This window comes from Leucoraja erinacea, unplaced genomic scaffold (assembly GCF_028641065.1).
Source record: "Leucoraja erinacea ecotype New England unplaced genomic scaffold, Leri_hhj_1 Leri_97S, whole genome shotgun sequence".
Classification (NCBI taxonomy): domain Eukaryota; kingdom Metazoa; phylum Chordata; class Chondrichthyes; order Rajiformes; family Rajidae; genus Leucoraja; species Leucoraja erinaceus.
Window position 1 is genome coordinate 248,315 of NW_026576927.1, and position 15,303 is coordinate 263,617.

The 15,303-nt window shown below is 54.5% G+C and overlaps 1 protein-coding gene across 1 annotated transcript; it reads left to right on the forward strand.

The window, feature by feature from the left end:
- The first annotated feature begins 1,566 nt into the window (after positions 1 to 1,566).
- On the forward strand, positions 1,567 to 14,776 carry pecr (peroxisomal trans-2-enoyl-CoA reductase). Its single transcript, XM_055631958.1, has 8 exons — positions 1,567 to 1,698; positions 4,251 to 4,384; positions 6,441 to 6,606; positions 8,054 to 8,135; positions 9,663 to 9,759; positions 11,052 to 11,162; positions 12,522 to 12,633; positions 14,547 to 14,776. Exons 1-8 carry the CDS (start codon positions 1,617 to 1,619, stop codon positions 14,633 to 14,635), a joined length of 873 nt encoding a protein of 290 aa, XP_055487933.1. The 5' UTR covers positions 1,567 to 1,616; the 3' UTR covers positions 14,636 to 14,776.
- Positions 14,777 to 15,303: the final 527 nt, after the last annotated feature.

The following is a 15,303-nucleotide window of genomic DNA, read 5'->3' on the forward strand; positions in this document are numbered from 1 at the left end:
TGGAAGGGTAAGGTGTAAAATCGAGAGATCACGGGACAAAGATGAAGGAAAATGTAGAGTGGATCATAGTTAGCTATCGGGAAGGTGACAACGAGGCATACAGTCAGCAAAATTAAATGTAAACAAAGAACTGCAGATGATGCTTTATACCAAAGATAGACATAAAGTGTTGGAGTAACTCAGTGGGTTGGGCGGAAATCGCTTTTAAAATTATTGGGGGGGGGGGGGGGACAATTTTGCCTGACATTTCACACAGAGAGTGGTGAATCTCTGGAATTCTCTGCCACAGAAGGTAGTTGAGGCCACAGTTCATTGACTATATTTAAGAGGGAGTTAGATGTGAGCCTTGTGGTTAAAGGGATCAGGCGGTATGGAGAGAAGGCAGGTACAGGAGACTGAGTTGGATGATCAGCCATGATCATATTGAATGGCGGTGCAGGCTTGAAGGGCCAAATGGCCTACTCCTGCACCTATTTTCTATGTTTCTATAGGAGCGGAATTAGGCCATTCGGCCCATCAGGTCTACTCTGCCATTCAATAATGGCTGATAGGCAATAGGTGGAGTAGGCCATTCGGCCCTTCCAGCCAGCACCGCCATTCAATGTGATCATGGCTGATCATCCCCAGGCACAGGAGACTGAGTTGGATGATCAGCCATGATCATATTGAATGGTGGTGCAGGCTCGAAGGGCTGAATGGCCTACTCCTGCACCTATTTTCTATGTTTCTATCTACAGACGCACCCGTCAACACCTCCTTCCAGTGAAGGAATGACGTCCGGCACTCCAGGGTCCTGACTCCGCTCCATTGAACTTTAAAGTGATTGCTGTTCTAGTACCTGCTGCTGCTGCTCCCCATCACTCCCCGTGTTGGTCTGCTTCCCCATCCCCTTTTGTAACCAGTTCACCGAATGGCCTACTGCTGCACCTATTTTCTATGTTTCTATAACATTTAGGACAGGGGTCGGCAACCTACGGCCCACGGGCCGGATCCGGCCCGAAACCCGAAATCATCCGGGTATTTTGTCCATAGAAACATAGAAATTAGGTGCAGGAGTAGGCCATTCGGCCCTTCGAGCCTGCACCGCCATTCAATATGATCATGGCTGATCATCCAACTCAGTATCCCGTACCTGCCTTCTCTCCATACCCCCTGATCCCCTTAGCACAAAGGGCCACATCTAACTCCCTCTTAAATATAGCCAATGAACTGGCCTCAACTACCCTCTGTGGCAGAGAGTTCCAGAGATTCACCACTCTCTGTGTGAAAAAAGTTCTTCTCATCTCGGTTTTAAAGTCAGTACTGATTGGATGATCAGCCATGATCATTTGAATGGCGGTGCAGGCTTAAGCCCACTCCAGTGATTTCCCTTGTCCTGGAGCTTCCCCTTGTCCTGGACTTCCCCAACATCGGGAACAATCTTCCTGCATCTAGCCTGTCCAACCCCTTAGAATTTTTAGCTTTCGCTACCTGGGAACTGCAGCCAGACTCTGTGACCTCATCAGGGGATTCCCTCCGCCCAGGATGAGCTGTGACGTCACTAGCGGGGAAGCCCCGCCCTCCGTCCCGTCAACGGCGTCACACGTGACACGAGTGACACGTGACCCGTGGGCAAGATGGCGGCGGCGATGGTTGCGGTGGTAACGGGCGGCGGGAGCGGCATCGGGGCCGCGGTGGCGGCGCAGCTACTGGGCCTGGGTACGGCCCCTCCCCCCCCCACACACACACACAGCGCGGCGCTCCCTCACTCCCCCCCCCCCCCCTCCCACACACACACAGCGCGGCGCGGCCCTCCCCCCTCCCCCCCCCCCCCCCCCCCCCCCCCAGCGCCCCCCCGCCCCTCCCTCCCCCCCCCCCCGCCCCCCTCCCCACCTCTCCACCTCCTGCCTCCCCCCCGCCCCCACGTCACCCCTCCCCCCCCCCCCCCCCCACACACAGCGCGGCGCTCCCTCCCTCACTCACTCACTCTCACCCCCTCTCTCTACACACACACAGCGCGGCGCTCCCTCCTCACTCCCCCCCCCCCCCCCCCACACACAGCGAGCGGCGCTCCCTCACTCCCCCCCCCCCCCCCCCACACACACACAGCGCGCTCGCTCCCTCACTCCCCCCCCCCCCCCCCACACACACACAGCGCGGCGCTCCCTCACCCCCGCTCCTCCCACCGCGCGGCGCTCCCTCATCCCTGCCCCACAGCGCGGCGCTCCCTCACTCCCCCTCCCCCCCCCCCCCCCCACACACACGCGGCGCTCGCTCCCTCCCCCCCCCCCCCCCCCCCCCACACACACAGGCGCGCGCGCTCCCTCACTCTCCCCCCCCCCCCCCCCCCCCCACACACACAGCGCGCTCCCCTCCCTCCCTCCCCCCCCCCCCCCCCCACACACAGCGCGGCGCTCCCTCCCTCCCCCCCCCCCCCCCCCCCCACCACAAATCCCTCCCCCCCCCCCCCCCCCGCACCCCCTCCCCCCCCCTCCCTGTCCCCCCCACCACCCCCCCCCCAACCCCCCCCCCCCCCCCCCCCCCCCCCCCCCAAAAAACAACCCTCCCCCCCCCCCCCCCCTCCACCCCACACACCCCCCCTCCCACACAGCGCGGCGCTCCCTCACTCCCCCCCCCCCACACACCCCCGGCGCTCCCTCACTCCCCCCCCCCCACACACACAGTGCGGCGCTCCCTCACTCCCCCCCCCCCCCCCCACACACAGCGCGGCGCTCCCCCTCCCCCCCCCCCCCCCCCCACACACAGCGCGCTCCCTCCTCCCCCCCCCCCCCCCACACACACACAGCGCGTCGCTCCCTCACTCCCCCCCCCCCCCCCCCCACACACACCCACTCCCGCCTCGCTCCCTCCCTCCCCCCCCCCCCCACACACACAGCGCGGCGCTCCCTCACTCCCCCCCCCCCCCCCCCCCACACACACACACGCGGCGCTCCCTCCCTCCCTCCCCCCCCCCCCCCTCCCCCACCCTCACCCCCCTCTCTCCCCCCCTGTCCCCCCCCCCCCCCCCCCCCCACACACACACAGCGCGCGCGCTCCCTCACTCCCCCCCCCCCATACACAGCGCGGCGCTCCCTCACTGTCCCCCCCCCCCCCCCCCCTTCACCCCCCCCCCCCCCACCCACCCCACCCCCCCCCCCCCCCCCCCCCCCCCCCCGCCCCTCCTCCCCCCCCCCCCCCCCCCACACACAACGCGCTCCGCTCCCTCTCACTCCCCCCCCCCCCCACACACACGCGCGCGCTCCCTCACTCCCCCCCCCTTCCCCCCTCCCTCCCGCGCGGCGCCCCCTCCCTCCCCTTCACACACACAGCGCGGCGCTCCCTCATTCACTCAATCACTCCCCCCACCACACACAGCGCGGCGCTCCCTCACTCCCCCCCCCCCCCCCCCCCCACACACACAGCGCGGCGCTCCCCTCACTCCCCCCCCCCCCCTACCCCCCCCCCCTCTCCCCCCCACCACCCCCCCCCACTCCCCCCCCCCCCCCCCCACCCCCCCACCCCCCCCCCCCCCCCCCCCACCCCCCCCCCCCCCCCCCCACCACACACGCGGCGCTCCCTCACTCCGCGGCCCCCCCCCTCACTCCCCCCCCCCCCCACTCCCACCCCCCCCACCCACACCCCACCCCCCACACACAGCGCGGCGCTCCCTCACTCCCCCCCCCCCCCCCACACACACAGCAGAGCGCGGCGCTCCCTCACTCCCCCCCCCCCCACACACAGGACGGCGCGGCGCTCCCTCCCTCCCCCCCCCCCCCCCCCCCCCCCCACCCCTCCCCCCCCCCCCCCCCCACACACACCGCGGCTCCCTCACTCCCCCCCCCCCCCCCCCCCCACACAGCGCGGCGCTCCCTCACTCCCCCCCCCCCCCCCCCCCAGTAGGGGGTGGAAGCGGAGGAGAGAGGGGATGAAGGGGAGGAGGAGAGGGGATGAGAGGAGATATGAGGGGGGAGAGAGGGGGAGGGTAGCGGGGAGTGGTGCCAGAGAGAGAGGGGGTGGGGGGAGATTGGGGTGAAGAGGGGTGGTGGATGGGGTGGGAGGGGAGGAGGGAGATGGAGAGGGGGGAAAAGAGGATGGGAGAGAGGATGAGGGCCCCACAATGCGGCGTTCCCTCACTGTCCGAGTGGCTCCCTCACTCCCCCACCCCCTGTCCGGGCGGCGCTCCCTCAGTCCTGCCCAGTCCCACCTGTGCTGTTGCTACTGCAGCTGGTGCTGTCCACTGTCCACACACTGACCACATTTCACGTCCCCAGAATGTAACGTGGTGATCGCGTCCCGCAGGATGGAGCGACTGACTGAAGCAGCGCAGCGACTCTCAGCGGCTCTGCCCGCCTCCAACCCCGCCACGGTGACCCCTGTCCAGTGCAACATCCGCAAGGAGGATGAAGTAAGGAAGTGACTTTATCTCCAGCATTCTCCTCTGTGCCTTGTGTTTAGTTCAGAGGCACAGCGTGGAAACCAGCGATCCCCGCACACTACACACACTCTCACACACACACACATACTCACACACACACACACACACACACACACACACACACACACACACACACACACACACACACACACACACACACACACACACACACACACAAACACACACACACTCACACACCCACACACGCACACACTCTCACACACACACACACACACACACACACACACTCACACACACACTCACACACACACACACTCACACACACTCACACACACACACACACACACTCTCACACACTCAATTATACCAAAGCTAATTAACCTACAAACCTGCACGACTTTGGAGTGTGGGAGGAACGCTCATCATATATAGTTTATTTAAGAAGGAACTGCAGATGCTGTAAAATCGAAGGTAGACAAAAGTGCTGGAGAAACTCAGCGGGTGAGGCAGCATCTATGGAGCGAAGGAAATAGGCAACGTTTCGGGCCTAAATGCCTGAGGAAGGATTTCGGCCGAAATGTCGCCTCTTTCCTTCGCTCCATAGATGCTGGCACACCCGCTGAGTTTCTCCAGCACTTTTAGAAGCATAGAAACATAGGTGTGGGTGACGTTTCAATAGACAATAGGTGCAGGAGGAGGCCATTCGGCCCTTCGGCCCTTCGAGCCAGCACCGCCATTCATTGTGATCATGGCTGATCGTCCCCAATCAATAACCCGTGCCTGCCTTCTCCCCATATCCCCTGACTCCACTAGCCCCTTGTCTATCTTCATATTGAGTTTAGTTTAGAGATACAGCGCAGAAACAGGCCCTTCGGCCCACCGAGTCTGCACCGACCAGCAATCCCTGCACACTAACACTATCCTACACACACACTAGGGACAATTTACATGTACACTAAGCCAATTAACCTACAAACCTGCACGACTTTGGAGTGTGGGAGGAAACCGGAGCACCCGGAGAAAACCCACGCAGGTCACGGGGAAAATCTCATGATTTTGTACAGGTAGATGACGAATCTCGACCTAACCAACTCGAGCGTGAAGGTTTGTTGTAACTTGCGCTGGAGAATCTGGATAAGGTGACGTTTTGGGTCAGGACCCTTCTTCAGACAGAATTTCATCACCTATCCATGTTCTCCACAGATGCTGCCTGACCCGCTGAACTTCTAGGATGGAGTGGGTGTGGAGAGGGTGTGGAGAGGGTATTTCCACTAGTGGGAGAGTCGAGGACTAGAGGTCACAGCCTCAGAATTAAAGGACGTTCCTATAGTAAGGAGATGAGAAGGAATTTCTTTGGTAGACAAAAATGCTGGAGGAACTCAGCGGGTGAGGCAGCATCTATGGAGCGAAGGAACAGGCGACGTTTCCGGTCGAGATGTGGGGTCCACTGATGGGCGGGGGGGAAATGGAAGAGGCGGAGACAATGGGCTGTAGGAGAGCTGGGGAGGGGAAGGAGGGAGAAAGCAGGGGCCACCTGAAATTGGAGAAGTCAATGTTCATACCGCTGGGGTGCACAGTCAGGGGTGGTGAATCTGTGGAATTCTTTGCCACAGACAGCTGTGGAGGCCAAGTCAATGGGTATTTTTAAGGCAGAGATAGATTCTTGATTAGTAAGGGCGTCAGAGGTGATGGGGAGAAGCCATTCGGCCCTTCGAGCCAGCACCACCATTCAATATGATCATGGCTGATCATCCAAAATCAGTACCCCGTTCCTGCCTTCTCCCCATATCCCCTGATTCCGCTATCCCTAATTGCTATATATGGGCTAGCGGAATACATCCAGTTAGCCCTAGGCTCGTAGATTAGTACAGGTGTCAGATTAGTATGGGTGTCAGAGGTTATGGGGAGAAAGCAGGAGAATGGGGTTAGGAGGGAGAGATAGATCAGCCACGATTGAATGGTGCTCATGCTATCACTGATGACGTTGTTTGTGTCGGCCTCTGGTGTACAGCAGCACCTGGCACTCCTTGCCTGACGGTTTGTTGTGGTGTTGTGTGCCGGGCAGGTGAAGAGCCTGATGCAGCAGGTGTTGGCTCTACACGGCCGTATCGACTACCTGGTCAACAACGGCGGTGGGCAGTTCCCCAGCCCTGCCGCGGACATCAGCACCAAGGGCTGGAACGCCGTCATCGAGACCAACCTCACCGGGACCTTCCTCTGCTGCCGGGAAGGTAGTTACATAGATACATAGACCTCTCCCCCCCCCACCCCATCCCAAAAAGTCTTTCCAGGTGAGGCAGAGGTTCACCTGCACCTCCTCCAACCTCATCGACTGTATCCGCTGTTCCAGGTGTCAACTTTCATAGCAAAAGGATTTGAGTATAGGAGCAGGGAGGTTCTACTGCAGTTGTACAGGGTCTTGGTGAGACCACACCTGGAGTATTGCGTACAGTTTTTAGTCTCCAAATCTGAGGAAGGACATTATTGCCATAGAGGGAGTGCAGAGAAGGTTCACCAGATTGATTCCTGGGATGTCAGGACTGTCTTATGAAGAAAGACTGGATAGACTTGGTTTATACTCTCTAGAATTTAGGAGATTGAGAGGGGATCTTATAGAAACTTACAAAATTCTTAAGGGGTTGGATAGGCTAGATGCAGGAAGATTGCTCCCGATGTTGGGGAAGCCCAGGACAAGGGGTCACAGCTTAAGGATAAGGGGGAAATCCTTTAAAACCGAGATGAGAAGAACTTTTTTCACACAGACAGTGGTGAATCTCTGGAACTCTCTGCCACAGAGGGTAGTCGAGGCCAGTTCATTGGCTATATTTAAGAGGGAGTTGGATGTGGCCCTTGTAGCTAAGGGGATCAGAGGGTATGGAGAGAAGGCAGGTACGGGATACTGAGTTGGATGATCAGCCATGATCATATTGAATGGCGGTGCAGGCTCGAAGGGCCGAATGGCCTACTCCTGCACCTAATTTCTATGTTTCTAACTTCTCTACATCGGTGAGACCAAGCGCAGGCTCGGCGATCGTTTCGCCCAACACCTCCGCTCAGTCTGTCTTAACCAGCCTGATCTCCCGGTGGCTCAGCACTTCAACTCCCCCTCCCATTCTCAATCTGACCTTTCTGTCCTGGGCCTCCTCCATTGTCAGAGTGAGTCCCACCGCAAATTGGAGGAGCAATACCTCATATTTGGCTCGGGTAGTTTACACCCCAGCGGTATGAACATTGACTTCTCTAACTTCAGATAGCCCCTTGCTTTCCCTCTCTCTCCATCCCCTTCCCCATCCCAGTTCTCCCACCAGTTTTCCTGTCTCCGACTACATTCTACCTCTATCCCACCCCCTCCCCTGACATCAGTCTGAAGAAGGGTCTCGACCCGAAACGTCGCCCATTCCTTCGCTCCAGAGATGCTGCCTGTCCCGCTGAGTTACTCCAGCATTTTGTGTCTTATCTTCAGCAAATTTGGCAATGGAGTGTGGGAGGAAACCGGAGCACCCGGAGGAAACCCACATGGTCACGGGGAGAACGTGCAAACTCCGTACAGACAGTACTGAAGTCGGGATTGAACCCGGGTCTCTGGCGCTGTGAGGCAGCAGCTCTACCCGCTGCACCACCGTGACGTGACGCCTCTTTCCCCTCCCTAACGCTCGCTCTGTGCTCTCTCCGTTGCAGTGTATCGCTCGTGGATGAGAGACAACGGCGGTTCCATCGTCAACATAGTAGCGGACATGTGGAAGGGGTTCCCGGGGATGGCGTGAGTGGCTGGGGGGGGGAGGGGGGGCGGCTGGTGACACCCGGGGGCACCCTGCATGCACGGGGACGTGGACAATACAGTAAACTAAAGATAGACACAAAATGCTGGAGCGACTCAGTGGGACATCTCTGGAGAGAAGGAATAGATGACGTTTTGGGTTGAGACCCTTCTTCAGACTGAAACATCACCAATTCCTTTTCTCCAGAGATGCTGCCTGACCCACTGAGTTACTCCAGCCTGTTGTGTCTATCTGTGGTTTAATCCAGCATTTGCAGTTCCTTCTTCAACTAAACCAAACTTAAACTTTATACTTAAACGAATTGTGGACGCAGCCCAGACCGTCACACACACACAACCAACCTCCCTTCCATCGCCTCCATCTACACCTCACGCTGCCTCGGCAAGGCCAGCAGCATCATCAAGGACCAGTCTCACCCCCGGTCACTCCCTCTTCTCCCCTCTCCCATCGGGCAAGAGGTACAGAAGTGTGAAAACCAACGCACACACACACCTCCAGATTCAGGGACAGTTTCTTCCCGGCTGTTATCAGGCAACTGAACCGTCCTCTCACCAACTAGAGAGCGGTCCTGACCTCCCATCCACCTCATTGGTGACCCTCGGACTATCCTTGATCGGACTTTGCTGGCTTTACCTTGCACTAAACATTATTCCCTTTATCCTGTATCTGTACACTGTGGACGGCTCGATGTATTGTCTTTCCGCTGACTGGTTGGCTTGCAACAAACCAAAGCAAACAAAAACTTCAACCGAACAAACTAACACTAGACTAACACTAAACTAAGATAGATACAAAATGCTGGACTGGCAGTATTCCTGGATAGAAGGAATGGGTAATGTTTCGGGTCGAGACCCATCTTCAGACTCAGAAGATTCAAGAGAGTTTATTGTCATGTGTCCCTGATAGGACAATGAAATTCTTGTTTTGCTTCAGCACAACAGAACATAGTAGGCATGAATACAGAACAGATCAGCGTGTCCATATACCATTGTATAAATATATACACACAAGAATAAATAAACAGATAAAGTGCAAATAAACTGATAATGGGCTATTAATGTTCAGAGTTTTGTTTGAGTTGAGTTTAATAGCCTGATGGCTGTGGGGAAGTAGCTATTCCTGAACCTGGTCGTTGCAGTCTTCAGGCTCCTGTACCTTCTACCTGAAGGTAGCAGGGAGATGAGTGTGTGGCCAGGATGGTGTGGGTCCTTGATGATGCTGCCAGCCTTTTTGAGGCAGCGACTGCGATAGATCCCCTCGATAGAAGGGCCTCGACCCGAAACGTCACCCATTCCTTCTCTCCAGAGATGCTGCCTGTCCCCGCTGAGTTACGCCAGCATTTTGTGCCTATTTTCCAGCATCTGTAAACTAGCATCTGCAGTTCCTCCCTGGATAAAATAACTCTAAAGCTAAACTAACGATGATAGGACTCTTGAAGTTCTGGGTGTTTGAGGTCGACCTGTAACTATAGCTGTATTCTGCCCCCCGCCCCTCTCCCCTCCCCCCAGTCACACAGGAGCAGCAAGATCAGCCGTGGACAATCTCACCAAGAGCCTGGCCATCGAGTGGGCCGACAGTGGAGTGCGGATCAATGCAGTGGCACCGGTGAGTTATTCCCCCCCTCGCTCCGTCACCCCCCCCCACACCTCCCGCCGGCTGGCACTCCACCCCAAATCCCAGATGCAATCCTAACCACCAGCTGCCCAGACTAGAGTCTGTATCCAGAGATACAGCGCGGAAAAAGGTGCTGATTCTGAAACTATAAGATTCCCTGTGAATTACCAAAGCCAATGAACCAATTAATAAGGGCCGCAATCTATGGAGCGAAGGAATAGGTGACGTTTCGGGTCGAGACCCTTGTGTCTTGAAGGAATAGGCGACGTTTCGGGTCGAGACCCTTCCGGGTCTCGACCCGAAACGTCACCTATTCCTTCGCTCCACAGATGCTGCCTCACCCGCTGAGTTTCTCCAGCATTTTTGTCTACCTTCGATTTTTCCAGCATCTGCAGTTCCTTCTTAAACATAGAAACATAGAAATTAGGTGCAGGAGTAGGCCATTCGGCCCTTCGAGCCTGCACCGCCATTCAATATGATCATGGCTGATCATCCGACTCAGTATCCCGTACCTGCCTTCTCTCCATACCCTCTGATCCCCTTAGCCACAAGGGCCACATCTAACTCCCTCTTAACTATAGCCAATGAACTGGCCTCAACTACCCTCTGCGGCAGAGAGTTCCAGAGATTCACCACTCTCTGTGTGAAAAAAAGTTCTTCTCATCTCGGTTTTAAAGGATTTCTCCCTTATCCTTAAGCTGTGACCCCTTGTCGTGGACTTCCCCAACATCGGGAGCAATCTTCCTGCATCTAGCCTGTCCAACCCCTTAAGGATTTTGTAAGTTTCTATAAGATCCCCTCTCAATCTCCTAAATTCTAGAGAGTATAAACCAAGTCTATCCAGTCTTTCTTCATAAGACAGTCCTGACATCCCAGGAATCAGTCTGGTGAACCTTCTTGGCACTCCCTCTATGGCAATAATGTCCTTCCTCAGATTTGGAGACCAAAACTGTACGCAATACTCCAGGTGTGGTCTCACCAAGACCCTGTACAACTGCAGTAGAACCTCCCTGCTCCTATACTCAAATCCTTTTGCTATGAAAGCTAACATACCATTCGCTTTCTTCACTGCCTGCTGCACCTGCATGCCTACTTTCAATGACTGGTGTACCATGACACCCAGGTCTCGCTGCATCTCCCCTTTTCCTAATCGGCCACCATTTAGATAATAGTCTGCTTTCCTGTTTTTGCCACCAAAATTAATAAGGTCGGATTGGCCTACCCCGGCACCTATTATTCTATGTTTCTGCACTGTATAACTACACTAAACGTTTCCCTCACAGGGAATCATTTTTTCTGAGTCAGCAGTGGCAAACTACAAGGAACTAGGGCCCAGTTTGTTCAAGAGTAACATCCCGAAGATCCCAGCGAAGAGGTTGGGAGTCCCAGAGGAGGTGAGTTCTCCTCGTCTGAGTGACGTGTTGGCACTGGCTATTGTTGCCAAGTCTACTGAGATGCCGTGACAAGATGTGTTTTTGTGCTGGCCGGTCGAGTCCCTAAGACCATAAGACGTAGGGGGCAGAATTAGGCCATTCGGCCCATCCGGTCCACCATTCAATCATGGCTGATCTATCGAAGTAGGATAGTGTTAGTGTGCGGGGATCGCTGGTCGGTACGGACTCGGTGAGCCGAAGGGCCTGTTTCTGAGCAGCATCTTAAGGGGTTGGACAGGCTAGATGCAGGAAGATTGTTCCCGATGTTGGGGAAGTCCAGGACAAGGGGTCACAGCTTAAGGATAAGGGGGAAATCCTTTAAAACCGAGATGAGAAGAATTTTTTTTCACACAGAGAGTGGTGAATCTCTGGAACTCTCTGCCACAGAGGGTAGTTGAGGCCAGTTCATTGGCTATATTTAAGAGGGAGTTAGATGTGGCCCTTCTGGCTAAGGGGATCAGGGGGTATGGAGAGAAGGCAGGTACGGGATACTGAGTTGGATGATCAGCCATGATCATATTGAATGGCGGTGCAGGCTCGAAGGGCCGAATGGCCTACTCCTGCACCTAATTTCTATGTTTCTATGTATCTCTAAACTAAACTATATATGAAGATAGACATCAGTGCTGGAGAAACTCAGCAGGTGAGGCAGCATCTATGGAGCGAACAAAATAGGCAACGTTTCGGCCCGAAACATCGTCTATTTCCTTCGCTCCATAGATGCTGCCTCACCTGCTGAGTTTCTCCAGCATTTTTGTCCACCTTCGATTTTCCAGCATCTACAGTTCTTTCTTAAACAACACGGCTGATCTATCTCTCCCTCCTAACCCCGTTCTCCTGCCTTCTCCCCATAACCCCTGACACCCGCACTAACCAAGAATCTATCTATCTCCGCCTTAAGAATATTAAATGACTTGTGGCCTCCACAGATTCACCACCCTCTGGCTAAAGAGATTCCTCCTCATCTCCTTCCCGAAGGAGTATGTGTAGAAAAGGACTGCAGATGCTGATTTACAGAACGTCCATTTATTCTGAGGCTGTGCCCTTTGGTCCTAGACTCTCCCACTAGTGGAAACATCCTCTCCACATCCACTCTATCTATGCACGATGTACGGACAGCTGCAGAGATACAGTGCGGAAACATGCCTTTTAGCCCACTACCTTTCTACAGATCATCTGACACCATACACACTGTGGACGGCTCGATTGTAATCACGTATTGTCTTTCCGCTGACTGGTTAGCGCGCAACAGTAGCTTGTCACTGTACCTCGGTACACGGGACAATAAGCAAATCTGAACCTCGTTCTCTCCGGTTGCAGGTCGCTCCTGTCGTTTGCTTTTTGCTTTCACCCGCTGCCTCGTTCATCACCGGTGAGACGGTGAGGGTGGATGGCGGACAAAGTCTCTACCACAGCCCCTGGAACATTCCTGGTAAGGACAATGGCGTCAAGTTGGGAAAAGGAGAAGTACAACGGGATCTGGGGGGCCTTGTCCATCAGTCTATGAAAGTAAGCGTGCAGGTACAGCAGGCAGTGAAGAAAGCCAATGGCATGTTGGCCTTCATAACAAGAGGAATTGAGTATAGGAGCAAAGAGGTCTTTCTGCAGTTGTACAGAGCCCTAGTGAGACCACACCTGGAGTATTGTGTGCAGTTTTGGTCCCCTAATTTGAGGAAGGACATTCTTGCTATTGAGGGAGTGCAGCGTAGGTTCACCAGGTTAATTCCCGGGATGGCGGGACTGTCATATGCTGAGAGAATGGAGCAGCTGGGCTTGTACGGTCTGGAGTTTAGGAGGATGAGAGGAGATCTATTGAAACATATAAGATTGTTAAGGGCTTGGACACACTAGAGGCAGGAAACATGTTCCCGATGTTGGGGGAGTCCAGAACCAGGGGCCACAGTTTAAGAATAAGGAGTAAGCCATTTAGAGACGAGGAAACACTTTTTCACACAGAGAGTTGTGAGTCTGTGGAATTCTCTGCCTCAGAGGGCGGTGGAGGCCGTTTCTCTGGATACTTTCAAGAGAGAGCTAGATAGGTCTCTTAAAGATAGCGGTGTCAGAGGATATGGGGAGAAGGCAGGAACGGGGTACTGACTGGGGATGATCAGCCATGATCACATTGAATGGCGGTGCTGGCTCGAAGGGCCGAATGGCCTCTACTCCTGCACCTATTGTCTATTGACAAGCTTCTCTCCCTCTCCCCCATCAAACAGCCCCATCACCTACAGTGTAGTGTGGTTTAGTTTAGAGATATACAGAGCGGAACAGGCCCTTCGGCCCATCGAATCCTCGCCGACCAGCGATCACCGTGCACTAATACTATCCTGCACACACTAGGGACAATTTACACTGTACAGTGCCCTCCATAATGTTTGGGACAAAGACCCATCATTTATTTATTTGCCTCTGTACTCTACAATTTGAGATTTGTAATAGAAAAAAATCGCATGTGGTCAAAGTGCACTTTGTCAGATTTTATTACAGGCCATTTTTATACATTTTGGTTTCACCGTGTAGAAATGACAGCAGTGTTTATATATAGTCTCCCCATTTCAGGGCACCATAATGTTTGGGACACAACAATGTCATGTAAATGAAACCAGTCATGTTTAGTATTTTGTTGCATATCCTTTGCATGCAATGACCGCTTGAAGTCTGTGATTCATGGACATCACCAGTTGCTGGGTGTCTTCTCTGGTGATGCTGGGCCAGGCCTTTATTGCAGCCATCTTTAGCTTATGCTTGTTTTGGGGGCTAGTCCCCTTCAGTTTTCTCTGCAGCAAATAAAAGGCAGGCTCAATTGGGTTCAGATCGAGTGATTGACTTGGCCACTCAAGAATTGACCATTTTTTAGCTTTGAAAAACTCCTCTGTTGCTTTAGCAGTATGTTTGGGATCATTGTCTTGTTGTACAGGATACAGCAGGCAGTGAAGAAAGCTAATGGAATGTTGGCCTCCATAACAAGAGGATTAGGAGTAAAGAGGTTCTTCTGCAGTTGTATAGGGCTCTGGTGAGACCACATCTGGAGTATTGTGTACAGTTTTGGTCTCCTAATTTGAGGATGGACATCCTTGTGATTGAGGCAGTGCAGCGTAGGTTCACCAGATTGATCCCTGGGATGGCGGGACTGTCATATGAGGAAAGATTGAAAAGACTAGGCTTGTATTCACTGGAGTTTAGAAGGATGAGGGGGGGGATATCTTATGTTTCTCAGGATACTTTCATGATCACATTGAATGGCAGCGCTGGCTCGAAGGACCGAATGGCCTCCTCCTGCACCTGTTGTCTATTGTCTACTGTAAAATTATTCAGTGATATGTTCTCGGTTTTCTCTCTCCACAGACCACGACCGCTGGCCCTCTCCTCCGGAGGGCAGGAACGCCGATCTATTGGCCGCCTTCCTCTCGGGGAAACCTCTCTCGAAGCTGTAACAGCAGTGGGAGCGAGCAGTTATCCAGGGAAACCGCCAGCAGCCCTGAGCCATCTGCATTTCCATCCATTCCATGGCACAGTAGCACTAACTTACTGAACAACAATAAAGGAACAGGTTAAAAAACCCTTTGCACCAACAAGCGGCTGAAATGAGAGACTAATTAACACAATGCTCCCTGTACATTGGCCCAGCTTAGCACATGATGAGCGTTTGTCGGCACTGGGCCTGTACTCGCTGGAGTTTAGAAGGATGAGGGGAGACCTCATTGAAACTTACAGAATAGTGAAAGGGCTGGATAGAGTGGATGTGGAGAGGATGTTTCCACTAGTGGGAGAGTCTAGGACCAGAGGGCACAGCCTCAGAATTAAAGGGCGTTCCTTTAGGAAGGAGGTGAGGAGAAACTTCTTTAGTCAGAGGGTGGTGAATCTGTGGAACTCATTGCCACAGACGGCTGTGGAGGCCACAAGTCAGTGGATGTTTTTAAGGCAGAGATAGACAAGTTCTTGTTTAGTACGGGTGTCAGGGGTGATGTCGAGAAGGCAAGAGAATGGAGTTAGGAGGAATCGACAATAGACAACAGGTGCAGGAGTAGAGGTCATTTGTCCCTTCGAGCCAGCACCGCCATTCAATGTGATCATGGCTGATCATCCCCAATCAGTACCCTGT

Excerpts from the sequence above, each read along its gene's own strand:
- pecr (XM_055631958.1), top strand. The coding sequence starts at position 1,617 with ATGGCGGCGGCGATGGTTGCGGTGGTAACGGGCGGCGGGAGCGGCATC. Across the intron at positions 4,385-6,440 it reads ACATCCGCAAGGAGGATGAA|GTGAAGAGCCTGATGCAGCA; the intron begins GTAAGGAAGTGA and ends TGTGCCGGGCAG. Across the intron at positions 11,163-12,521 it reads GGTTGGGAGTCCCAGAGGAG|GTCGCTCCTGTCGTTTGCTT; the intron begins GTGAGTTCTCCT and ends CTCCGGTTGCAG.